The sequence below is a fragment of the Prunus avium genome, chromosome 4 (assembly GCF_965620075.1).
Source record: "Prunus avium chromosome 4, drPruAviu1.hap1.1, whole genome shotgun sequence".
Classification (NCBI taxonomy): Eukaryota; Viridiplantae; Streptophyta; class Magnoliopsida; order Rosales; family Rosaceae; genus Prunus; species Prunus avium.
The window spans coordinates 16,847,593-16,875,269 of NC_142287.1; the positions used below are offsets into that span (position 1 = coordinate 16,847,593).

At 35.3% G+C, this 27,677-nt stretch overlaps 2 protein-coding genes across 2 annotated transcripts; one reads left to right on the forward strand and one right to left on the reverse strand.

The window, feature by feature from the left end:
- Positions 1 to 6,584: 6,584 nt before the first annotated feature.
- Positions 6,585 to 7,543, reverse strand: LOC110761597 (L10-interacting MYB domain-containing protein-like; the record flags this gene model as incomplete). Its single annotated transcript, XM_021964095.2, has 2 exons — positions 6,585 to 7,242; positions 7,346 to 7,543. Coding segments are annotated over 2 exons (777 nt in total), but the record flags the coding sequence as incomplete, so codon positions are not given.
- Positions 7,544 to 9,481: 1,938 nt separating this feature from the next.
- On the forward strand, positions 9,482 to 25,714 carry ABH1 (ARM repeat superfamily protein). The gene is made up of 19 exons (XM_021964060.2): positions 9,482 to 9,717; positions 9,874 to 9,933; positions 10,573 to 10,629; positions 11,685 to 11,756; positions 13,209 to 13,271; positions 14,162 to 14,338; positions 15,111 to 15,242; positions 16,424 to 16,490; positions 16,622 to 16,821; positions 17,456 to 17,526; positions 18,853 to 18,937; positions 19,748 to 19,816; positions 19,936 to 20,054; positions 20,519 to 20,657; positions 20,834 to 21,334; positions 22,143 to 22,442; positions 23,467 to 23,645; positions 24,733 to 24,844; positions 25,289 to 25,714. The coding sequence occupies exons 1-19, from the start codon at positions 9,634 to 9,636 to the stop codon at positions 25,397 to 25,399; spliced, it is 2,598 nt and encodes an 865-aa protein (XP_021819752.2). The 5' UTR covers positions 9,482 to 9,633; the 3' UTR covers positions 25,400 to 25,714.
- Positions 25,715 to 27,677: the final 1,963 nt, after the last annotated feature.

Genomic DNA, 27,677 nt, shown 5'->3' on the forward strand with positions numbered 1-27,677 from the left:
AGGTTGTTGTTAAAAGGAAGATATTTGAAAATATCCTTAGCTAATAGGATAAGATGTTTGAAAGTGCAAGATTCCATAGGAAGTAGGTCTTACATCCTCTTTCTTACAAGCATAAGGTTTTGATTATGTGTGTATATAAGTCAACAATGATAGATTAATGGCCACTTTTTGCATACATATGACAAATTCAATGACTATGGGAGAAATTCCACAACTAAACTCTTTTAAGGAAAAAAAAAAATCAAATTAAAGCTACTTTGCCAACATAGTAACAAAGAAGTGACATTTTATCATAACTCTCCAGAAGCAGTGTTGAATTTTCAGTTTTGATAACCCTCTAAATATTGTTGGTACAAAGTTTCGAAGTACGCAGTTCTTTTATTCAGCTTCCACAATCAAGCTCTTGGAACATCAATCAGGTTACTACTCGAATCCTTGTCAACAAATACCTCAACTTGAATGTAGGTGTCATTAAGTGGGAAGCTACCTCATTGTTATCCAGCATGGTATTAAGAGTCCCCTAGACTATCTGTAACTTCGATTCTCGTGCACTATTGCATGAGAAACATTCCTTATTGTCACACAATATTCCTAGACCTTGAGAACTATACATTTACTCTAGTGGTTCAATTGAATTTGGGGTTTCACCTAGTGTCCAAATAGCCAACATGTAATTGCTAGGATCGTCAGGTTCTCACTTTTCCAACTACTACCTTCCGAGAAGAGGGTGTGTGTCGGGAAAGTCCCCCAGATTGTCGTGTGTCTGCCGAATGAAGTTTAGAATTGGCTAAAAATCCCAAGTAATCTGATTGGGGTATTGGGGTATGTGTTGAGATCTAGGTAGACCTAATTTCTTGTGGTTAGGTCGAAGGAGGAACCAACGTTGTTGGAGGGACATGACGCGACTATTGGTTTTTAGACCAAGTTTATTTTCGTAATTAGATGGTGTTGGTGGACCAATATAGGGGTTGAAAGGCCATTGGCGAACCGACAGAGGCGCAAGGAGTTGCACCTACACCTCCCCTCATTGGAGAAAGCTTGGACGTGCTGGAAATTTGCCCCTCTGCTTAGTTTGCTATTACAATCCAATTATTTGCCAAAACACTTATATATTTTGCTTTTAGCCTTTTAATATTGCCCTTTCGCTGAAAAATTTCTGGATCCGCCACTAGGCATGGCTAAAGATTTTTTAGCCATAGTGGAGACTCAAGTAGCCAAGTTAGACTATGAAGTCTCTCAAGTGGATTTGAAAAAGAAACCCAAAAAGGCAAGTCTTCGTGAGCTGAACCAAAGCTTATGACTTGACCAACAAAAGACCTCACGACATATGTGTTGAGGTTCGGCCAAAAGTGTCGAGGGTTAGCCCAAAGTGTCGAGTGTCATCCAGAAGTTGAGGTTTGGTCGAGCTATGAAGGGTTGTCTAGAAGTGTGTAGAGATTGTCTAAAAGTGTCGAGAGTTAGCTAGGGTGTTGAGCGTAGTCCAGAGGTGTTAAGGATCGGCTAGAGTGTCGAAGGTCAGCCGAAAGTGTCAAGTGTCATCCAAAACTGTCGAGGTTTGGTCGGGGTGTGAAGGGTCATCCAGGGTCAGCTGGGGTGTTGAGTGTAGTCCAGAGGTGTCAAGGATCAGCCAGAGTGTCGAGGGTAGTCTAGATGTGTCGAGTGTCGTCTAGAAGTGTCGAGGTTTGGCTGGAGTGTGAAGGGTCATCCAGAAGTGTCAAGTTTTATGGACTCAGCTAACTTATAATAGCTAATATGTTAGAAATAAATATTATTTCAACACCATTACAAATTAAGTATAATAATATGCTAGAAATAAATTAAAAATTATTACGAAATAAGGTTCATAAAAAAGAAAAATTATTACATAGCAAGGTTTGGGGAAAAAGAAAAAAGAAATTAAGCAACAACTTCATCAGCATGGTCACTACTCTTCCGAACAGGTCTTCAAGAGAAAAGTGGAAAACATTGGAAATTTTGAGGTTACAATAAAGTGGTAATGCACAATGAACACAACTTAAGTGGTTAGCTGAATACTTGGGAAATAGTAATGAAGGCTATAAAATTCCCAATGATTCATGACACTTTAGGTCGGCCGAAGGTGTCGAGGGTCGTCCGGAAGTGTCGAGGGTCAGCTGGGGTGTCAAGGGACGTCAAAGATTTCGAGGATCATTTAGAAGTGTTGAGGGTCGTCTAGAGGTGTCGAGGGTTGTTTGGAGGTGTCGAGGATTGTCCGGAGTGTTTAGGGTCAACACCATCACTCCTCACGTCGTCTTCCATCTTCACCAGCATAGTACTCTTCAAAATCACACACAATAGATATGTCATCGTTTATAAAGTCATAAAGGTTTTATTTATTATAAATAAGTTTAAACATTTGACATGGATTAAAGGCCTAATGCAAGTAAAGTTACACTGTGATTAACAAAAGATTAAGTTTCTAGAAACAACCAATGAAACCTCAAGCAACATAATTGCCTCAATCCATATAGACCTTGAATATAGACCATGCTCCAGCTTACACAATAAAATTGATTCATCACTTGCATGCAAAATTGAAAAATGAATGAGTTTCTCTTGAGAAAATAAAAATGTAAACAAGTATCAAACATTTGCATACCTTATAGGGATCTTCGACAGCATAAGGTATATGGGCATCATAAGGTTAATGGTTTGAAAGTAGTTTATCCTCTCTATTAGTTATTTTGTCACTTTTCATTTCGCTTTCACTTTATTCTAACACTCAAAATGTTATTTTGGCCAATTGTGTTGTTTTTCTTCGGTAGCATCATTGGGGTTTTAGGCTACCTAAGTTACCAGGTTAAGCGACTATGATCCTCCAACCTAGGGTCGGCCAAGATCACAACCATGTCGGCTAAACTAATCTCGTTTGTGGTTCAGTGTTGCAACCCACTTTGTGATTCACCGATGAAGCTGGTGCAACCTCTCTAGAGCTATTTCTCATCATCTCCAAATTCGGCGGCTCGCCACCATATATAGTTTGGTCATCTCTAGAACTACAACTCTGGAGCAATTGATAGCCAAGAAAAGGTAATCTTGAAACTTCATGGATATATTAGTTTTTGTATAAATTTTTACACTTACCAAAAGAAACAAAGAAAACATTCTTCAAAAACGTACCGAACGGGCCCTAAATATTCTGTCAAAGAAACAAAGAAACAAAAACAGGAACAGAAAAAAAATAAAAAAAATAAAAACCAACAGCAGCAACTATTGAAGTTAAAACCCTAGAAATTAAAGAGAAAATGAAGAATGGAATTCATAGTTAAAACCCTAGAAATTAAAGAAAAAGAGGGAAGAATGAAATTAAAAAGAAATAAACATAATATGCCGCTTAATTGAGTCTTGTGGCTTCACAGGAGTGTGCTTCAATTGATTCAATAAGAAAAAATAATAGGAAGAATAGAAGAGATTTAAGATAAGGAGAACTCTGTGAAAGAGATGCCGTGAAGAAGTAAAGGGATGCAAAGGAGAAAACGCACAAATAGAAGAGATTGCGTGAAATAGATTATGGTATTTTCATAAGTTTGTAAATTTCATTAAACCCAGAGCCTCTCCAAAATTGATTCCCACATAATCAGAAAATGAGGACACCTCATTAGCTGCTTTCCCTTATAGCTTTCCCTATGTGGGGGACTTTTTGTTCCAACAGCTCTATGTGGACTTGGATTGTTGTAAAGAGAGAGTGAAGTTGCCCCTTTGCCTGGGTTCAAGAACTAGGTCCCAAAATACCCCAAAATAATTGCTGATTCTTAGGGAATACTCTGATTTTTCTCACCAAGCAGATAATAATTGTTGTGAATTGAGATTTTGGCTTGGCTTGAGTGGCTTGTGGCATGGGAGCTAAGTCTCCATGAGTTTAGCAATAGCATCTGCTTGAGTTGAAACAGGGTTTTGGATGAAGGCTATTTTAGAGCTTGGAATGGCTTCTAGTTTCTAGAAAAGAAAAAAAAAGTAGAGGATGGTTGCTGGGAGAAGATTATGATGGTTTTTGAAGAAAGAAAAAAAAAGAGAGATGGCTTATGCAGCTTGGATTTCTGGGTTTTTTTAGGCAGCTTGAGGATGAGCTTGCCTCCGCTTGGTTTGGTATGTCTGGGCTTGGAATAGCTAAGGCTTGTTTCTGGGTTTGGAATGGCTAAGGCTTGCTTCTGGGTGTTTATAGAGGGTAAGCTTGCTTTTCTATTTTGTTATGGTCCCTTGGTTAAACATTGCTCCCTTTTATAGCCACTCAAGCTCAAGTAGGTAATGAATGGGCAGCTCAGGTTGGTGACACAGTAAGCATGACTGAGGCTTTAGTGCTTGGGCAGTTGGGGGTTGGGGGTTGGGTAGTAGTCGCTGCTGAAGCAAGACTGGCAATGGTTCTGGTACAGTAAGGTAGAAAATTGGAAATCAGGTAATAAATGTTGAGGAAGACGCATTGTTTGCTTACCCACAATGGGCTCAATAGAAATAGGCTTGGGTTTTGGCACTCCCAAGCAGCCCAAAACTTCTATTTCTTGAACCATTTGATGGGTCTCATCGATCCTTGTAATTATCCACACCACAATCCTCTCAGCAAGCCCTATGCATGTATATGCGGCTTGAGCCCACTTAAGTGTGTCGAGTGGTTTAGCATAGGAAAATGTATTATTGGCTTGGCATGACATGTACATTATTTATATATTTATTTAAAGGATAAATTCCCAAACTATGGGCCAATTTGGCATTGCTGTGCTGTGAAAATAATCGCTGTCAGATTTGCTGTGAGAGAAATCAGCTGTGAGAGAAAGTAGTTTGGCATTTGGTAAACTTTTTTTTATAAGTGCTGTTTGTACAATAATCAGTTTCTGAGTGTTTGGTAAATTTTTTGTGAAAGTGCTGTGAGCTGTGTATAATGACTAAAAAGGGCAATATGTTGAATTGGCTTTTCTGTTTAAGTGTTTGGTAAAAGGAAAGCACTTTCACTTTATCTTATATATATATTTTTTGTATTAAATATGTTTCCATCATAAATAAAGCTTCCATTAAAAATAAATATATTGTAAAAAATATGGTCATAACAAAAATTAAGCTAGTCTACAATACTATACATTTCTAAGTAGATGAACTCATTAAACTTGCGGCTATATGATTTCTCAATGCCTCCATTTCTTGTGTTGCATGACCATCTTCTTGTTGTGCATCAACCTCTATCTCAATCTCTTCACCTTGAATACCATTTAAGTCATCTTCACTTTCATCAAAATAACAATCACGTTTAGCATGTCTTCTTATATAGTTATGAAGTGCCATGGTTGCAATAACGATTTTTACTTGTTTTGCAAAAGGATAACTAGGCATGTCTCGTAAAATACTCCATCTCTTTTTCCATACTCCAAAAGTGTGTTCAATAACACTTCTAAGGGAAGAGTGTGCATGATTGAATACCTCTTTATGACCCATCGGTTGAACACCCCTACGAAAATCAGGAAGATGATATCTTTCACCTTTTATGGTCCTAAATAGCCTCTCATTTGTGGGTATCCCGCATCTACTAGATAATATTTTCCTTAAAAAGAAATTTAATTGATTATTCACAATGTAAAAAACTTAAATATAAATTATATGAATTTTTTTCTTTAGATAGAAAGAATACCATTTGGAGGTTTAGGAAAATTCAAACTTTGATCACGTAAAGCCGATAGAAATATCCTTGTGTCATGGGCCGTGCCTTCCCATCCGGCACATGCAAATATAAATTGCATGTCAAAATTGCATGCAGCCATCACATTTTGGGTAGGTATCTCCTTTCTTCCAATAAATGGTATTTGATTAGAAGGAGATACTATGGCTTGGACATGAACATCATCTATAGCACCAATACAATCCTACAAGTGATAAAAAGACAAACATAATATTAATTAGAACATAATAAAACATAGATGAATATTTAAGAATAGCATATGCAATAGTTACCTTGAAATGAGGCATATATCTAGAATCCTGTAGGATTTCCTTTGAAGTGTTGTTAAACGCATTTTCCAATGGTTTAGTTACATCCACAGCCAAACGACATACAACATCAAGTAAGATACTAAAATATCTGCTCACAGTCTCACTAGGATGTTGAAAGCGATCCTGTGCTTGCCTATTTGCAGAACCATGTCCTAAGATGTTCAAGAACATCCCTAACATCTCAGCAGGACTCATTCTTCTTGAACTCTTTAATCCATAATTTTTTTGCAATTCATCACACAATCTTATAAATACATCTTTGTCCATCCTAAACATATTATGACAATGACTTTCATTTCCTTGTAACACTCCCATCAACCAAATATTTCCTGTATGATGGTCATTCATACATGGGGTCTATGAATATATTTCACGTAATACAGTTCAATAAGAAGGGCAATGACACATATAATTTGGTTGATCTCCTCCTCATCTTCTGGAATAGACATGTTCTAAAATAACCTGCAAATGTGTTTATTTCCTTCAAATATCATTTTCATTGTGCATGCATGCTTATACAACATAAAATATAATGACAAGAATGAAAATATCACTCACAAATTCAAATAAAAGATCATCCAACATTAATTCAAATATCACTCACAAATTCAAAAAAATAAAATTAACAACACAAAAACAAAACATAAATTAAAGTCATCAAACTAGCAAATTCTATCCTTCAGCTAACTCATGATTAAGAAATTGAAGCTTGAGGTCAGGATCTTCCATGACAACAAACATTTCTCTCTTCTCTTGAGCACAAAACAATTTAGTTGCAAACCACCACAACTTGCTACCGCGCTCTGCCCCAGGTAAAGTTGCAACATCTTTCATCACTTCAGCAATACTAGTTCCTTGTGAAACTGTATTAGCCATTGATGTTCCAGTACTCCTACTCTCAACCACCTCAACAAGACGTTCAATTTGCAGTGATAATTTTGCAGCACCTCCCATTTTCCCCCCTCCTTTACCTTTCTTCTCATTATTATCTTGAATTTCAAGTGATTGATTAGTTCTCTTTTTTGGCACATTGTTTGTAGTTTGAGTGCTTTCAATTGGCACAGACTCGTTCGAATCACCGTTAACTTCAAATGGATTGACATCATCATCACTTTCAACTGGGAGTACACTAGATGAAGGTGCCCAAGAATGCTTACCAGTGGCTGTGACGTTAAAAAACATCCTATCTAACTTCTCCTCCATCTCAGGACTAATACCCTCAAATTGGAATCTTGCATATTTGGGTTCTGCCTGCATTATGACATATACAAATATTATAATGAATTTTTAAACAAAGTTAAAAAACACATGGATATCAATAGTATATTAAAACAACAACAAAAAATTCAAATACTTGAATTTTATCTTGCCACCATTCATCGGATGCATCAACGGTATTCTTAGCGACATTCCACCCAAGACCAGTTTCCTTCCCTTTTAGATATTTCCATAATTTCCATTCTTCTTTTAGTAAATCCCACTTGTTTTTCAATTGTAATTTTTCATATGGTCTTCCTATCTCTTTACTAATATTTGTAACCAACCTTGCCCATCCAATTTAATATGTCAACTTGTTTCATTTTTTTACACAAAACAAGTAGGAGAATCAATGTAATATTACAGGCTTTGTTGTTTCATGTTTGGGAGCATCGGGTCCAACTGCACAACCTTTTACTTGTTTTTTTTCTTTTTTTAAGTACAAATTCTAGAGCTGTAAGTCTTCCTTTTCATGTGGCAATAATGAGTTTGAATGTGAAATAAAACAATGACTCAAATTCAAAATTAAAAACAGAGCAAAGAAAAAAATTATGCACTAATTTACCAAATTGCACGCTTATGTATACTTATAACTTCGTGCCACATTGAATAGTAATTATTTTATAGGACCTTTGCTATAAAAGTCTCAGGATCATTCTTTCCTGAGTGATGCTTAAACTAGCAGCGTAATTTTATCACATACAAGAATTTCAAAACGACTTTGGAATATTGAACACTGAACTCCAACCAACCCTGTAATTCGCACATCATAAACTAAGAATTAGAAAGCCAAAGAGATCCATATGAAGCCAACTTATAAACTAACATATATCCCAACATCAAAAAGAAATAATAAAAAGAAGAAGTATGAATTGAAGAACCTAAAAAAGAAGAAGTTATGACCAAGACAGTAGAAAATTCCAAGTAAAAAATACAGCTTTATGCTTTAGAGGTTGACCCTATTTGCATATTTCCAAGTAGAAAATTCCAAGTAAAAAATACAGCTTTATGCTTTGGAGGTTGACCCTATTTGCATATTTCCAAGTAGAAAATTCCAAGAAGTTATGACCTCCTCGAAATCTATTTGCCTATTTCACTTTTCTATACCAATTCAACTAGTTTATAGGAACTTGACCCAATCAGGAAAGGGCCCTAAACCCAAATGGAAAAATGCCATTCTCATGCCAATACGTAATATAGAAAACCAATGGCAACTACAATTGAAAGTTAAAACCCTAGAAATCAAAGAGAAAGAGGCACAAGGAAATTGAAAAGAAATAAACATAATATGCTATTCTTACCTAAGTCTTGTAGCTTAGCAGTACGATTCAATTGATCGTACCAAAAAAAACGTAGGCAGTATGTGGAAGAGAAGGAGAGGAGTGATCTCTGAGAAGAGATGGCGTGAAGAAGAACCAAGATAGTTAAACCCTAAAAATTAAAGAGAAAGAGGGAAGAATGAAATTGAGAAGAAAAAAACACAATATGTCTCTTACTTGAGTCTTGTGGCTTCTTCAATTGATCCAACAAGAAAAACAATGGAGGAAGAATGGAAGAGAAGGAGAAGAGTGCTCTGTGGCATGGGATAGAGAAGACGCACGAAGAAGAGGAGAGCGTGAAATCATATTGGGGTATTTTTGGAAATTTGAAATTTTCATTAAACCTAGCGCTTCCTCAAATCTGATTACTGCATAATCAGAAATTGAAAGTAGCTCATTAGCTGCTTTCCTTTATTACTTTCTCCCACAACAATTTTTAATAATAAGTGATTTTATCATGTGTTACCAAACGGGTTGGGCTTCCCAAATTTTTTTTAAAATCACTTATCACCCTAAATAAGCAATGCCAAACGAATACTACATCTTGGATTAACACATGACCAATATTATATGTTATATTGGGCTTTGAAATATTTTTGAGCTTCTTATGACATTTTGGGCCTCAACACCCTCACTTTAATTTTTAACAATAAGTGATTTTCTCATAGTTTATCAAATAGCCTGAGCTTCTCAAAAATTTTAAAAACTCACTTATCACCTGAAATAAGCAAATGCCAAATGGGCAGAAAAAGCTAAAACTCGGTAACTTTAAAATATTAAAGTGAAAATTAACGAAAGTTATTTCTTTTAACAAAAGTTGACCCTAGTGGTTGACGTGGTAAAAGTGCTGAACCGGGCCTTGCGGGCCGGGCAGACGAAGGGATTCGGAGTAGGGTTCAAGTTCGAATCTGCTCCCAAATAAAACCCTGGGAGCGCTCTCTCTCTCTCTCTCTCCCTCCCTCTCTTGCTGAAGCTCAGTTCCCTTCTTCAGTTGCTACCAGTCTCTCTTCCATTTTGTCTGAAGAAATCGCTCTTTTTCTCTGCCTCTGTAAGAGAAGAAGAGAAGATGAGCAGTTGGAAGAGTCTTCTTCTTCGAATTGGCGAGAAATCTCCCGACTATGGCACCTCCTCCGACCCCAAAGAACACATTGTTCGTACCACCTCTCTCTCTCTCTCTCTCTCTCTCTCTCTCTCTCTCTATGTATATGTGTTTATTAAGAGTTTCAAAACCCTACTTTGCCTCATGTTCTCAACCTTTTTCATTTCTATGTAGTTTGGTTTGTTGATTATTGTCTTGGATTTGCAGGAAACTTGCTTTGGCGTGCTTCGCCGAGAACTGGAGCACTCTCCCAACGAAGTTTCGCAAGTAATGCCAATTTTCATTTGTTATCTTTCCATTTCTACATCCATTTGTAAATGCATATATACATTGTACAAACTCCAGCTCCCTGCTTTTAGGTTATAATAATTTCTTTTATTGATCGTAATTATGTAGAAAAATGTTGATGAAAAAGAAAATAAATATGAAGTCTTTAAGTATTCGTATGAGTTTGTGAAAATAAAAAATCTAAGCTAGGATATAGGTTGGGTGGAGGTTTTTAGCTTTTGTTGGTTTTGGTTTTAATATAAAATCTAAACATCTCCGACGAAAAAAGTAAATTTTATTTATTTATTTATTGTTTCTCAAAACAAATAGGTCAGTTGATAATGCGTTCCGTTTACCACCAGAGATGAAAGAAGGGAAGAATTTAAACTTCTCACGTCTTCCACCATTTCCACTTATGAGAATGGAATGGAAAAGAAAAGAAAGAGTAGAGAGAACACCTTGCTATTCTTTTTTGTGGAGAGAATTACTTCATATTTTTGGTTCAAACCCACCACAATTGTCTCTTTAATATAGAAATTGGAGAAGAAAAAGAATTCCGTACTCATAGATAGTTGTTGTTTTTGCATCATAAATGCTTCTGCTGTTATACACATTAACTTTGTCTTTTGCTCCTGACAGTTCCTTCTCCAGTGTGCTGAACAATTACCTCACAAGACTTCTCTATATGGGACAGTGGTACGGTGTATAATTGCATTGACATGATTTTCTAATTCTTCATTTCTGCCTGTGTTTTTCCTTTCATCGCTATATATAGCATGCAAATGCATGTACATAAATATTTACATTTGCAATGGGTTTTTTTTTTTTTTTTTTTCCACTTAAGAATGGTTTGTTTGACTTCCTCATTATGTATACATATGAATAAATGTTTCTCTAGTAGTAAACATGTTAAATTTAAAAGATAAACTTTTTCTTAGACTACAAGTTTGAACTTTGAATGTTATTAAATAAGCCTTGAGACTGCCTATGACTAAATTAGAAGGTTCCATTTCTGATTACATGAGGATCCACATATATAGTCACTCTAAGTATTTATCTAGGGCACCATAAGGGTTCTACGCAGTTGTCAGATCATGAACTATAGTAGCACAATCACATTGTTATCATAAACTACAGAATCAAAGCATACAGAGGAGTGCTTTGGACTTTGGTGATGCAATGTTTGGAATTACTGGTTGCTGAAGAACAACTTTACTATTAGTTCTTGAATCAGCCGTCATTAGTTTGGAAATGTAGGGGTTTAAAAAAATACATTTTGAAGAACTTTTTGATTAATTGCATTGTATTCAGTGATCTTTGTGACTAAAAGGAAAGTTTAATAATAACATGTGGATGCACAAATCTAAATGAAGGGTTTTAGCTCCACCAGATTGATCTTCGTTGCATGGTGCATGTTGCACCATACATGCTGGATTCTTATACTGGGAAAATTCAACAAAAAATCAAAGAGAATACAACAAAATCTGCAGAGCGCACCGGTTTCATGTAATGTATATTAGGAGTGTCCTATTCTGTACCACATGTGTATAGTAAGTTGTAATTTCTATTATTAGTTATCCCAGAGTCTACATTATGCATGTCTATAACACATATAACTTACAATATGCGTGTTCTTGTATTTTTTTTTTCTAATTTCTTGAGCTATAGTTGTTTCTTAAAATAACCATCTGTTTAGTTTAATGCTTCAGATTCTTTATTCAGTCACTCACTCTCTCACTCTCCCCCTTCAGATTGGCTTGTTAAACTTGGAGAATGAGGAATTTGTTAGGAAAGTAGTGGAGAACACTCAAAGTAATTTTCAGGTGAGTGAGTTCATGGTTAAAATGATCTGCATATATGTTTCCTTATAATGATTTTGCCTCTGGCGTTTCAGAAATTTACCAAATATTGCTGCGTTTTAATGATCGATCTTTGACCTAAAATATGTCATATTACATCTATTTTCCTTAATTGATGCTATACATCGTAAAATGCGTACACCTTGCGTATTTTTCCTGGGCTGTTTTGTCTTCATTTTACTTTTATTATTGCTGCTGCTATTGTTGATGATTAGAGAATGCTTGAATCTTGTCTGTGAAAGGACTGCCAAAAGAGTTTAATTACTTTGAGTTTGGATTTGTCTTTGACTGTGATAAAAAAAAAGGTCAGGCCTGCCACTGTTAGATTAAATGGAAGTGCCCTCTTAGTTGATGACTGTGATCTTGAATTAACCTGAGTTTGCGTCATACTTTTCTTTAATCTAATAACATATACCTGGAAATAAGAACCTGATATGTTCTGTAGGATAGTACCTTCTATAACCTACTGAAGAGACAGGAGTCCAAACCTGGTGGATGAATCATGACCCGTGTATCAGAGTGTGATTAACAATGGTATGAGTATTAGTTTGGATTATTTCTCATGGAAAGGTCAATGCTCGTGATATGGTTTAGAAGAGAGGATCTTTGTTTGCCATTCTGTCCTTTGATGTACCATGTGTAAAATTCAGGGGGAACGTGTGCATAACTTAGTTTTGCATTGCCCAGTAGTTCCAGTATTGTGTTCTGCCTCTTCTCTGTGAGAGAGGCACGAGTTTTTGGGTGCTGGGATGAGGGGTGATGTGGAGTGATGGCTGCATTTTGGGTAGTTTAGTGGTAAAAGAATTGTAGGGTATTTGACAGATCTATGGGGGAAGACTGAGGCAGTAGTAGTGTTATTGCATATAGTTCGTTTTGTGCATCTTTACAGGATTTTGTTCATACAGAATTATGGGAAATTTGGTTCTTTGCAATATTTTCAGACTGGAAAGCTGCTTTTGTTTAGGGATTATAGCTGTGATTATATTATTTGTTTTCATCGTTTGATACTTATATGCTCCGTCCTTAGGGGATATCTTATCCTCCAAGGTTTGTAATAATGGAATTTGAGCTGCCCATTTATGTTGGTTCCTTATTTATAAACAAAAGGAAAGAGATAAGATAGAGTGAATTGAAATAGTGGGATAAAACAAGTGAACATCTTGTCCTATTAAGTTGTACTTTGGTTTCTTATTGAAAAGAGAGATACGAATGAGTGAATTGCAATACTGGGGTTTGAGCTGCCCATTTACTGAGTAGGTTAATGAGATTATTTTATTTGTGTATGATGCTATTTTTGAAAATAAAAAACTGTTAGATGGTTATTTTCATCTTCTTTTGATGTATCCTTCATTGTTTTTATTGATGAATTTTTTAAAAACGATCTCTTCTTTTTTGCTCTTTGTGTTTGATTTTCAGGATGCCTTAGATTCTGGAAATTGCAACAGGATTCGTCTTTTGATGAGGTTCCTGACTGTTATGGTATGTACCATGTTGCTACTGGTCTCTGATATGAAATTCAGGAAGAGATTGAGAGCACAAGAATAAAACCACATTTTAACTCATTCGTCATAGGCCTTAGTTCTTGCATCACTTACTCGGGAAATCTTTCAATTGATCGAAATGTGATGGTTGTCATTCATATGCTGTCAACTTAAACTTAGGACATTTCTTTCCACATTTGGCTCTTCATTTTGATACATTTGTACCTTTGATTCTGTTTATAGAAGTTCTTTATTATAAAAAAGGTGCGAAAGAAAATAATTTTTAAGTTTGTTGTTTAGATCGTGTACAAGGTACAAAATTCTAAAGCTTCATCTCCTACTCACTGTAATACAATTTAAAGGAATTGCATGGCATGAATAGAATAGAACATATAAAAGAAGTGTTAGCTTTTATATTTACCGATGATAACATTGAACTTCTACCCAGGTTAATACTCAACAACAACTACTACTACTACTACCTGCATTATTTTAACCGAAACACTATCATATCTTTTCCAATTATCTCTACCCATATTAAGTTTTGGTTTTCCCCTCCCCCTAGTACCACTTGATAATTTTTGCTCTTTAGAATCTCTTCCCCCTACTACCACTTTTCCTCATCCTGAATGGCTATTCCCAATTCATCCTTCTGCCCAGGTATGATGTTCTCTTGGCAGACATAGGTGGCCAAATCATGATTTGGACTTTACATCCTGTCAAAAATCAACCTGATCAATGTTTCAGATTCAGAGTCTGGCAAGAGAACATTTCTTTATATATATATATATGCATCTCTTTATGTATATGTACACATGTATTCCTGCATGAGTGCCTTACTAAAGATATAATGTTTTCCTTTATGGTAACTTTCTTCTTGATCCATAGATGTGCAGTAAAGTTGTCCATCCCAGTTCTCTGGTGGTTGTCTTTGAGACATTATTATCATCAGCTGCAACAACAGTTGATGAGGAGAAAGGGAATCCATCCTGGCAATCAAGAGCTGACTTTTACATAACATGTATTTTATCATGTCTCCCTTGGGGAGGAGCAGAACTCATTGAGGTACTGTTATAATGGTGCTTGATTAACAAAAAAAAAAAAGTTGCTCTTAGGTAGCATGTTGCCAATGTATTTCTCACAATACAAAGCTTATGTGACTCCATTTAATTTTTTAATTTTCGAAATATTCCTATATTTTATGTCTGCTTATGGACCTCATAAATTGTTAAGGTTTTGGTCTGTAGCTAAAAGTATGATTTATTGAGAACTTATTAGAGTAAAAATATAATTTGGTGCCTTCTTACTATAAATTTTTATTGTAAAATACTCTAATAGAAAGTAATTTAGAACATTAAAATTTACAGTAAATATTTACGAATTCTTTTCCCTCTCTCTGTTTTTTTTTTCTTTTGGTCTGTCTGTCTGTCTGTATCTTTCTCCCTCAGTTGGCCATAACAGAAATGATAAAAAAGTTGAGTCTTTACAAATTATGTGTTTTATTTTCATTCCAGCCACGAACTTTTAAAATGGAATAATTGACTGTGTTCTTAAGTGGTGTCTCTGAGATGTTTTTGTGCTCCATCTGAACCTGAATAGTTGATTTTTTTATTCTGACATGTAAGGATGTACACTGTGACATGTTGTAGCCATGTCTCGGCTTTCTGTTTCACAAGCACATCTGACACAGTGGCCCTTTTAGTCATGGTCAAGCTTCATAGGTGGCAAGGCTATAGTTGTTTTACTCTTTGGTTCAACTTTAGGCTTGCATTTTCTATTGCCCGTTTCATTATTAGTTTAAATATATCAATCATGATTTGTTATTGTCTCTCTGCAGCAAGTACCTGAGGAAATTGAGAGAGTCATGGTCGGTGTTGAAGCTTATTTGAGCATAAGAAAGCGTGTTTCTGACACCGGGTTGTCTGCATTTGAGGATGATGATGAGGACATGAGAGAATCTAATGATAAGGTATAGCTTATTAAATTTGAACATCATATTCCCTTTTCTCTTTAAAATTAAAATATCATTTGGTGATTCAGTTTTGAATGTATCCCATTATCCTGGAAAATGTTGGCCTTTTAGTTTCGTAGCTTCTAGTCTGCAGGAATGGACTGTGATTATGCACTCTCTGAAGTTGAAATTGTGTTAGAGATGGCCTAGTGATGCTCGTGTGGAACTTCCCTTTTAATCTATTTTGTATTCCTTTCATCAAAAGGATATTAATAACATTTTTCCGTTTTGCCCATCCTGTTCGAACTTTATTAATCGTTGTTTTGCATTATTGATCTTCAATATTGAAGATCATTTATTTGAGTTATTTTTTGCTAATGAGTTGTTATTAACGTATTTCTTTTTTATTTTCTATATGTTAATTGAACCTTCACTACATATGTTTCATTTTGATTCTTCTAATTTTTAAGCCTTATGATTCCTTGTGTTTCTCCATATTTCTAGTTTTCTCGGTAAGTGACTTTTTAGAAGTGCCGTCAATGCTATGTCATCCAAATAACGTTCACCGTGAGATTTCTTCGGGCTTACAACTTACTATAAACTGATGCAGTCTTAGAATCCCTCCACATGCATCAAACTCTAGTTTTGTTGTTATTTATTTCAAATAACTTTATTATAATTAATTGGAACTCATTTTCTTTGTAGGGCCCACTTAAAGTATATTCTTGATCCTCTATCATAGGCTTTTTTTTCGAAGTTATTGAATATCATATCCTTCATTAATTTTCTTTGTTATATGACCTTTTCCCATACTGTCATAACGTGACTCATCAAATTAATTCCTCTATAATTTCCACATTTGGTTACTCTCTCTCTCTCTCTCTCTCTCTCTCTCTCACACACACACACACACACACACACACACAAATAAATTGGTACTATGTTTCCTTTCCTTCACTCATTCGGCATTGTACCTTGAATTAAAATTTTATTAAAATTTTTGTTAGCCATTCAAATCTTACATTTCCAAGAGTTTTCCACACCTCTATAGCTATTATGTGGTCCTTGAACTTTAATTTTCCTTGTCTTTCAATACATCTAACATGCTCCATTTTGCTAGTCAACCTGTCTCTTTTTAATTGTTTTACCATGTATTGTAATTTTATCGTAATTGCTCTTTTCTTAATCTTTTCTGGTAGGATTTCTTGGAAGATTTGTGGGGCCGAATACAAGTTTTATCTAGCAATGGATGGAAACTTGATAGTGGTAATGATTAAATTTCCCACAAATTTCATTTAAAGTAAAACTTCATTGTTTGATTGACATTTGTTTTTTCTTATGTTTTCTCATGATTTTGATTTCACTGTTTGATCAAATTCTATGTTATCACTTGGTAGTTCCGAGACCTCACCTTTCATTTGAAGCACAGCTAGTTGCTGGAAAGTCTCACGAGTTTGGACCCATCAGCTGTCCTGACCAACCTGATCCGCCTTCAACAATTTCTAGTATAACTTATGGTAAACAAAAGCATGATGCAGAGTTTATCTATCCTCAAAGGATACGAAGGCTGAATATATTTCCTGCAAGTAAAACTGAGGTACTTTGCAATCTAAGAACTTAATTCTCTTACATGTAATTCAGTATTTTCAAATGCTTGCAAGTAAAAGAAATTTCTTCTTGCAATAGCGCTCTTTTATGATTTATAGTATAATGCTCCTGTTCAAACTATTGAGTGTTTCTAAAACTATTTTGTAATCCATTTATATGATGCATACTTGAAGAAATTTGTTCCTAGTGTTTATTACCATTGTTAGATCTGTTTAGTTTGTAGTCTAATTATCTGAAGAAGTTTTTAAATAGTGGCACGGTTTAGATAAGGGCGATAAATTAAGATGTATGACAGCAGAGCTGAGAATTTGGTGGCATCTGCTACTGGTATAGTTTGCTAGAGTTCCTGATTTTAATATAAGTTTTAAATGGAAATACTATCTGACATAATTGTCATTTCTAGCTTATTATTTTTTTGACCGACCTGGAGTTACTAACTTATATGATATCCACTGCATTCTTGTGTTTCTGCTTCTTTAAGTGCACTCTTGAAATTAATTGTGACTCGCTTTCTCATTATAATTTTGCATAGAATTTTAATTTGGTGATTGACTGTCACTGACATCTTTTCTTTTAGTTATTGATGTTCATGAAAGTCTCTTGCTTTTCGTTTATGACGACAGGACCTGCAACCCATGGATCGCTTCATTGTGGAAGAGTATCTACTAGATGTGCTTTTTTTCTTAAATGGCTGGTTTGTACCTCTCAATGACTTAATAGAAAACATGACTAAATTTTCTTTAGCTTGCTCACTTGAATTAGTTTGTTAACTTTATGATTTGTATTATCACTGTGTTCTGCCCTCTTTTTTTTTTCTTTTCTTTTCTGCCTTTTAAAGAGATGCCGTTGGTTGAGATGGGAGCTTATTTTTGAATTAGTAGTGGTCATGTGTTTTCATATTTTCAAAAGGGATGTATCACGTATAGTATAGCCAACTCGTATGATGGCTAACTGCTAAGTTTATGCATTTCATGGAAAGGAAGCATTTCGTCTTAATATGATAGATAATTTAGTCCATAGTGCAGGACATGAAATAATGGGATCCATCATCTATAGCAATAGCCAACTTGTATGATGGCTAACCACTTAATTTATGCATTTTGTGGGAATGAGGAACTCCCATTTTAAAATGGTCAGATGATTTGGTCCATACTCTATGATAAGAAATTATAGGTTGATCTTGGCAATATTTTCTTAGATTACCATCTCTGATGTTTATGGCATATCATAGTACTCTCTCAATGAGTTGCTGTGTTTTTTGACTCTATTGATTGCATCATTTATTTGGTTTTTGGAATACTTGAAGATTAATTATTCAATTCATCGGTAAATAAAATAAATAAAAGGAATTACTGTGTAGAATCCTCTTCCATGATGCTATAGTATGGCTGTATACTATTCAGAGTCATTGATAGAATTTTCATGCGGCATTATAAAATTAATGTATGCACGTGTAGTGAGTAGAGGTTGTGGTTTTTATATTCTGTTGCAGGCTTGCTGCTATGTATTTGTTCATCATTACTGTTTGTTAACCTGAACGAATTACGTTGTTGCTTTGTGCCCATATCCTGCCAGTGGTAGCAAGGCATTGACTGGGTGCAAAGAAGCATAATTTGTGTGTTCCTTGTTAGTAATTTTAGTTATAAGATTTTTTGGAATGGTTGGGTTTGTTTTCTTGCCTATTTCAGACATTGAAACTAACTGGACGGATGCACAAGGACAAGAAGCAGATTTGTTTTGGAAATGCTCTTAATCATACTTGTTTATTAGATATTGTACTCAAACGTTTATCACGATTTTTTTGTTTCTCTAGGAAACATACTAATACATCTGGTAGTAATTTTACTTGGTGTTATCTTACCATTTTTGTATTTATTAATGTGTGTACAGGTGAACTGGTATTAAAACTCCGTAGTTTTACTTTTTGATTACTCGTACTCAGTTTTCTTTATTTTATTTTTTTGTTTGACATTTTGGCTTAATATTTATTCTATTTGTTTCTTCCTTCATGCAAAGCTAGTCGAAAGGAATGCGCTTCATACATGGCTGGCCTACCTGTACCCTTTCGATACGAGTATCTTATGGCAGAGACAATTTTCTCTCAGGTAAGATATATTACCCTTTGTATGTGTTTTAGTGCTGATTTTATCATGAGTTGTTTTTTTCCCTCTTTCCAATCATACTTTATCCAAGTGTGTAATTACCTGTATAATTTATTAATAGTATGAGTTTCACAGTATGGGTAGTTTTTGGGTTAGTCATGAGTCAGGAGTTCAATATGCTGTATGATTGGAGTTGTTTCTTCTGTTTGATCTATATGTTTTTTCTACTCTTATAAGCAAGTAGTCCTTTGTAGGATAAATCTTCAAAGCTGCCTATGGTTTGCCTAGGCCTAGAAAAATAGGTTGTCTTTGTTTCGGTTTTAGTCCTACATGGATCATACTCAGATTTAAGCAAATGAATTCATTCGCTTAGAATTGGAGTTTTGAGAATAAGATTCAAATTAGAACATTAGATCTGTTTAGCATGTAATCTTACTTTTCATCAAATCAGAAAAGAAAGAGCACTTTTTTTCTTTTTTTTTTCGACAGAATTCCATAACTTCCACTGCACTGAGCCAATGCAAGTTTGATAGATTAAGATAGAATTATATGCGTAGTTTGCCTATTGGGATGCCAAATCGACTTGAAACAAAATATTTCCAGACCCCTCCTCTTTGCAAGTATAGAACTGATGCTCCTGGGACATTGGCCCTTACCTCATGGTTGTTTTAGATTTTGAATCTATTCTATTCTACATATTCTTTGACATTATTTCTTTTATGAACTTATTTCTTCCTTGACTACCTCATGATAAACTTGTATAGTTTAACCGTTCTCATTGAAATCAAAATGATGCGTTTAATATTCTTGCAGTTACTTATGCTACCGCAACCCCCTTTCAGGCCAACATATTACACGCTAGTTATTATTGACCTCTGTAAGGTAATAATGTGGATGCTATTATTTTATCTAATGTCTTGGTCCTTTTGTCTGAGTCAATGGAAGTAGATGTCAGTTTTATTGTGTCTGTAAAGCAATCTGACTTGAAGTTTAATTCTTAGGCTCTTCCTGGAGCCTTTCCTGGAGTAGTTGCTGGTGCTGTACGAGCTCTTTTCGAGAAAATAGCTGATTTAGATATGGAATGTCGAACACGGCTCATCCTTTGGTTTTCACACCACTTGTAAGTTCCACCATAAAAGCAGTGCCACTAGCTTTTCCATGTGATGAATACTTCTTATTTCCCTATCATGTGCCATTTTGGGACCTTGCTCCTCTGTACATTCTCTTGTTGAAGTATATTACTTTAGCTGGAAAGGCTGCTTGAAAGGTTACTGATGTCACCCTAGGTTATGTCTTAATTTATGGTGGTTCTGTATGCGTGTCTGGACCTTAGGCTACAGAAGCAGCCTCTCTTCTGTAAACTCCTGTCTCAGCTGAAGTGGGATTGTTCCTAGGTCCTGTAATTATCAAGGCCATTATTAGCTGAAGCAGCTGGTATCTTGGACGAATTTTTCAGAGAAGTTATTACCAATATTTTTTAGAAAATATAGTGCAATTTTATTTACTTGCATGATTTCTTGTATACAGTTTGGTGTATTTTAAAAATTGATTTGTTCACATTTATTTGCCTTCCTGACCATGCAGATCAAACTTTCAGTTCATCTGGCCATGGGAAGAGTGGGCTTATGTCTTAGACCTGCCAAAATGGGCCCCACAACGTGTATTTGTTCAGGAGGTTCTGGAGAGAGAAGTTCGTTTGTCCTACTGGGACAAAGTGAAGCAGGTACCAAGTCATTCGTAAGGATATTGATAATTTGGAGTGAGGTTTTTACAGCCCAAGGATTGACCATGACCTAAACAAGCTCTTACTTTGATTGCTTTTCAGGATATTACATTTCCACATACGCTTCACATGGTTATAATTTTTCTAATTTAGTTTCTTAATTATTTTTCTTTTAGAGCATTGAGAATGCCCCTGGCTTAGAAGAGCTGCTTCCTCCCAAGGGGGCACCAAATTTCAAATTCAGTGTTGAAGAAACCAGTGAAGGAAATGGACAACATGCACTTTCTGCCGACCTCAGAAACATGGTAAAAGGGAGGGCATCTGCCCGTGAAATGATCGTATGGATAGAGGAAAGTGTGTTTCCTGTTCATGGGATGGAAGGTACCCTCAATGTGGTTGTGCAAACTCTTCTCGACATTGGATCTAAAAGTTTCACTCATTTGATTACCGTATTGGAGAGATATGGTCAAGTCATTGCAAAACTATGTGGTGACCAGGATAAGCAGGTCATGCTGATAACTGAGATTGATTCTTATTGGAGGAACAATTCTCAAATGAGTGCTGTTGCAATAGATAGGATGATGGGCTACCGACTTTTATCTAATCTGGCCATTGTCAGATGGGTCTTTTCTCCAGCAAACATTGAGCAGTTTCATCTATCAGATCGTCCATGGGAGGTATGCCAACAACATTTCTATGGCATTAATCTTAGGCATGTCTTCTCTGCTGTTATAACTATTTGTGTTTTGAACCCATGATGGAGTTTCCGTGTACTTGGTGGTTGCAAGGTCCTACTTTTCCTTCTTGCTCAATATTTACAACATCAGAAAATAAATAAAAACAATATGAACAGGAACTTCAAAATGATGCGAATTCATACAACTGCTTCCACCGTGAGAAAATAAAAACAACTATCCACTTACCCTTGCTATAAAAAAAATGGAAATTGAAGCAAAAATGAAAGCATTAAAATTTGGTCTTCTTCAAAATCATCATGCCAAGATAGAAAATGCTAGATAATGTTACTTTCTAGTGGAAAATCTGGATGATTGTTAAAACCAGTAGACTTACCAAAATGGAAAAAGAAATAGAGTTAAACAGCAGCACTTTTGTAAGTTTGCTCTGGTTTCAACCTGCATTCTTATCCGCTCAAATGTTTTTCTGTGGTTATAATTTTACTTTGCGTGAGATCTTCCTAATTTTAGAGCTTTCCAGATTCTTCCTTGTAAGATGTTGATGGGGTGGATATTACAACTAATTATGCACACTGCAATGATTTCCCTTAATTCATGTGGTATTCTAGCCTCGATGAATTGAATAAATGATTAAGTCGACCAGATTGAACTCATGCTCGATTAACTCTCAAGCCCCCTTTCTTACCATCAATTTTGTATAATTCTCTTTATTTTTGCACTACTTATGCAATCTCTAAGCATGTATCTTTTATCTTTTTTGATTGCTTATATATATATGTCTGCCCTACAGATTTTAAGAAACACAGTTAGCAAGACATATAACCGTGTATGTGATCTAAGGAAGGAGATTTTGTCTCTGAAAAAGAGTATTGTATCAGCTGAAGAAGCTGCAGCAACGGCAAAAGCAGAGTCAGTGGCTGCTGAATCAAAGCTTTCACTTATGGATGGTGAACCTGTTCTTGGGGAAAATCCTGTGAGGCTGAAGCGCTTGAAATCGTATGCTGAAAAGGCAAAGGAGGAGGAGGTGTCTGTACGTGAATCTTTAGAGGCTAAGGAGGCTCTTCTAGCTCGAGCCCTTGATGAATTTGAGGTAACGAATTTTTAAAAAAGAAAAGGAAAGCAGTAAAACCTCTTTCCCCAATTTCATCTGTTGCACTACTTTTCACACAATACATATAAAAATGGATATATTTTAGTCTTGTAGGTATATGTAATAATTTCCCTTCTCAATGAAAAACACTATCTTCCAAGAGGGAGTGAAATAGGTTGATTTTTTATTACTGTGGGCAGAAACTCAGGAGAGCTCTGGGAGAAAGTTAGATCATGTTCATCACATTGGGCATCGACCTCTACAGTTTTTGGAGATTGTTCTTTTAGGCTTATTTGGTTAGATTGGATTGCAGCCATTTGTTAATCCTTTAGGTTTTCCCTTCGAGGTTTTTCCTTGTTTGTGTTCTAGGGGTCTCTGTCTTCTGTTCTGCTCCTTCGTTTTTGCTATTGTTAGTGACTTAGGGGTCTAGGTTTTGGTTTCTGCTCTTTGCTTTTGTTCTTTCTTTCCTTTGTGGCTTTCTTGGCCACTGTTGTATCCCTCTTATTTTTATATAAATTTTATTTCCTTTTCGAAAAAGAAAAAAAAAGTAGCAGTGGTGCAGTACGTTTTTGCGGACATACATGCACTCCCCCTGAACAAGGGTAGATTGATTATCTGCTTCGCTGAAATGACACCCATAAAATATGGCAATGCCATAACCATCCATCAAAATTGTTTTTCTTGTGACAAATAAATATATCCCCAAACAAGGGTAGATTGATTTTATCTGCTTCATTGAAATGGCATCATGAAAATATGGTAATGATATAAATATGCAACAAAGTTGTTTTTCTTGTCAGCAATAAAATTACATGCATTTATCCTAAAAAATAAAAATAAAAATACATATATTGCAGTAACGTATTTGCTAATTTTTTTTCCCAAACTTTTTCTGGCATGGTTTGAAATACAAATCATTGCCTGGGAGTTTTATGTGTTTTAGTTAATCAATCTTTTGGCTCTCTCTTCTTTGATTTAAAGTTCCTCATCGTTTTCTTGTACTAATCATGATTCTCATGTACAGGCATTGTTCCTCTCCTTGTACAAAAACTTCCTGAACGTGTTGACAGAACGCCTGCCAAGTGCATCCAAATGTGTTACATTGCAGGGATTGAAGTCGATTCATGCAGATTCTATGGCAGTCGACGTTGAAGAATCGTCAGCAATGGAGGTAGATGATGAGAATGGAAGACCTAAGAAAAGGTACCTTTTTCCCTTCAATAAAAAGGTAGAAAATCCTATGTTACATATAAGTAAAAGGAATGTTGAGTAGAAGGTTAGAGGAGATGAAGGATCTTGTTTGGGAGGGGAGAGATTATGGGATTATTGGAAACTCATTGAAAAGGAGAAACTGTTGTCAAGAAGATGGTTGTCGGGTCCCTCAAGAGCAAGATTACTTGTGTTACTGTAAATATGGCATGGATTTGAATGGGCCAGACTCCTTGATTGTAGAGAGAGGTTCTTTTTGTTCTTGGAGATGCATCTATCTTGGTTTTCCGTCTCTCTTGTTTATTTACATGTCGTTGGGGATAGAAATAAATTCATTTCCCAGAAAACATTTGTCATGACAACGGATCATCTTTTAAGTCTTTGTTTTCTAACTTTAATCGGCCCTTCAATCGTAATGCATTTCCTTCTTTTCCTTAAAAAAAAAAAAAAAACTAATTTCTTGAAACTTGTCTGTTAGAGAGCTTTCGCGTGATTTCAACTTTGTTGTTTGGATTCATATATTCTTGAATCTAGTGATATTGGACTAGTTTGTGGTCTGGGGTCCCTTCCTGTGATTGTTTTTCTAAGTCCATGATAGAAATTCAAATGAGTTAGGTTTTAAACTTGATGAGATGATTTCGAAGATTGGCGTACCCACCAAGTCCAAATTATTTCCTGGTTGGTTTTTGATGGGAAGATCAATACTCTTGATGTGCTTTAAAAAGGAGGACCTTATGCTCCATTACCTCCCCTTGCAAGTGAAGATTATAAACTTTCTGAAAAGGTGGAGGTGGAGCTTCTGTGGGACAACGTGTTTCTCTTTGATACAGAGTATGGACAGATGGCTGCATGCCTCGTTATGGCCATTTTTGTCCAAACATTATGCCAATGCTCTTTGTAGTGAGAGGGAATTTTGAGTTGATTGTAAAGTATCTTTTGTCACTCCTTAGTAGTTGATAGCTTTGGTAGACCCTTTATTTTCACAACATTTCTTGTTTTCAATAAAAATTAATAAATTGTCTTGACATTGCATGTTATTCAAGTAAAAGTGCATTTAACTTGTTTTTCTTGATTTTGGCAGCCAATTGAATGGTGGGAGGATGAGTAGTGTATATAATGTAGGTGAAAAAGAGCAGTGGTGTCTATCGACTTTAGGCTACCTCAAGGCCTTCTCAAGGCAATATGCTTCTGAGGTAAATACTTATTCTTTTTGTGATGCTTTTTTGTTTGTTTTTGTTTTTGAAATGAAGTGCTAGTTTCACTTTGTACCTCTAACTTTAATTCATCGGTTTTGTGTTTTCTTCCTCTGGCCTCCCTTTTTTGGTATTACATTTGTTTTCAATGGAATATCAATAGGTTATGTGTGATGGAAAGGAATAACATATAATTTTATTCTCAAGATTTTATAGTTCCATGAAATATTTGACTGATTATGGGCTGAATGAACAATGTGCCCATAAGTAATAAAATCCCTGGATTTCACCCTCCCACTTCATGGATTAGGCTGAATACTTATTCAAGTGAATTTGCCAGCTATGAAAAGGAGTCTTGAATGCTAGCCTTTGAACTCAGCATGGGAAGTTATTTTTCTCAATTTTTTGCTACTAAATCTCTGACCGTGTCTATGTGCCTGGCAGATTTGGCCTCACATGGAGAAGTTGGACAGGGAGGTTCTAACTGAAGATGTGCATCCTCTTATTCGGAAAGCTGTTTATTGTGGCCTTCGTCGACCAGTTGATGGGTTGTGAAACCTCAACTCACCTACCCCTCCCCTGAAAACAAAACAAACCAGCAAACAAAACAACAATGCATGTCGATGAGGGAACCTGATAGATTCGAAGGAGACGAGGCTAGCTTCTGCTGCTGCTGCATGTATAATGCGAGTAGGTAATTTGTTTGTCTAGTTGGAGATACGTGTACAATCTAGTTGATATTGTAACCAAAGCAACTAATTAGAGGCTAGTATTATGAAAATTCTTTCCAATGGGCACTTTGTTACAATTTAGCTGCTTCGCCCAGTGTCTTGGGGCTGCAGATATGAAATGGACTTGCTCTTGCTCAAATATCATTGTTTGGATGTTCTAGGTTTTCTCTGTGCTTTTTTAAATTTATTTTTTTGTTCGTTTTGCCGACACTAAAATGGCTATGGCAAACCCTTTCCTGACCAAAGCTTCCAAGGCCGTTCCAAACGCTGGAGCAGAATCCTCAAAACCATTCCATTTTAGTATAGTTATTAAATAAAGTATCATTCATATTCTCACTGGTAACAGCAAAAAGGTGACATTCCTCTTTCTCAAATCACAATTTGATACACATACAAAAATAATTCATTAAAACACCAAAATAAATAAGTAAATTATGGTTACACAACAACGCTCCTCGAGTTTTTTGGTGTTTTCACAAAACTTAGAGGTTTTAGAAATTAGCTTAACACTCATTGAAGTTTCACATTACTTTCACAAAAATTCTATTAAATTTCCACCCAAAAATTGATGTCATAAAAAAAAAAAAATTCCAAATGACAATGTTGATCTTAGAGATTTCCCATATACTGAGGAATAATTGAGGAGATTAATTTTGTTATTTGAAGAAGTTTTTTAAAATTAAATCATCAATTTTTTCAAAGGAAAAATAAAGAAATGGATTTTGTCAAAATAATTTGAAACCTCATGGGATGTTATGTAAATAACTCTCAAAATTGTGGTCACAGTTGGTCTATTGATTGTGGAGAATCTGCGCATAAATGAAAGCCGAGCCCTTCTAAAGCCCTTTTAAATGATGCTTTTGTATTAAAATAAAAATAAAAGTTTTCACGTTTAGGAACTAATTTGGTTAGTTCAAGTAAAAAGAAGTCCGCTATATAAAAATAAAGCAAAAACTTCAAGGAAAAACCCAAAAAACATCGATGGCATACTAGGTCTTTTTTACTTGTGTAATCATTAGACTAACATGTGTAAGGGAGATGTCAAATGCAAAATGTTAAGTTTGAATTTGATGCTTTATGTGGCAATTTGACACTTAAGAAAAAATTTAGCTCCACTAGAAATGTCAAATATCATATTATTTATTTATTTATTTAAAAAACAAATGGAGCCCATCTTATGCATAAAGTTTTACAAAATTATAAATGATAGTGAGGTCTATGACTGAAAAAATATTAAAATAATATTTGACATTAAGCTTGTTCATATGTTATTTTTGAGATTTCTCTTCCAGTCTTCAAATTCTATATGAATTTAACTATTCGGTTAGAGCAACTAACTTTAACTTTTAATTTTTGTCATTTCATGTCCATATGGTAATTTGACACATCGATTGGAGATGCTCAAGTTTCTAGATTGCCTCACACTTTTGGAGGCAAGGTGCAATTGCACATCACACAAACATTATGGACTGGCTTGACTGTGATTGGCATTAAAGATTTTCATACTTCCAAGAAAATGAGGCAAGTATTTCCATTCTTATTTTTTGCATTTTGGCCAACCGAAGCCCCTTAAGATTATTCTATTCTAAAAGACACTTCGTTGATTAACTTTTCTATTTGTTGTGCAATAGATTACAAATTTATTCTACATAAATTATTTCAAATATTAGAATAAATGTTGGATTGATTTTACATCAATGTTTGATCCAGGTTTTTTTTTCATCTTTAAATGGTTCAAACGTTGGCCATTGCTTTTCGTGAATATCCAACTAAAATCTATGGTCCATACATTCGCCCTTGTCTTCAAATTCCACTGGAGACGACGACCCCAAAAACCTATTTTGAATTTTATTTTAAACGATCATGCCCTTGAGCTAAATTTTGGCTAAAGGTGTAAACCAGGCCATTGAGTTTTTTGGGGCGTGCCGTGTTGGCCCATCCCATTTATTAAAACATTCAACCCAATACAGCCCAAAGGCTAAGTCCATTTCGTGCTTGGCCATTTAACTTGAATTTTTTTTCAAAACAAAATATTCATGTCAGCATATTAAATTAATAAAAAAAATTCCATTGTACTTTTTAAAATAAATTAGGAGTGTCCA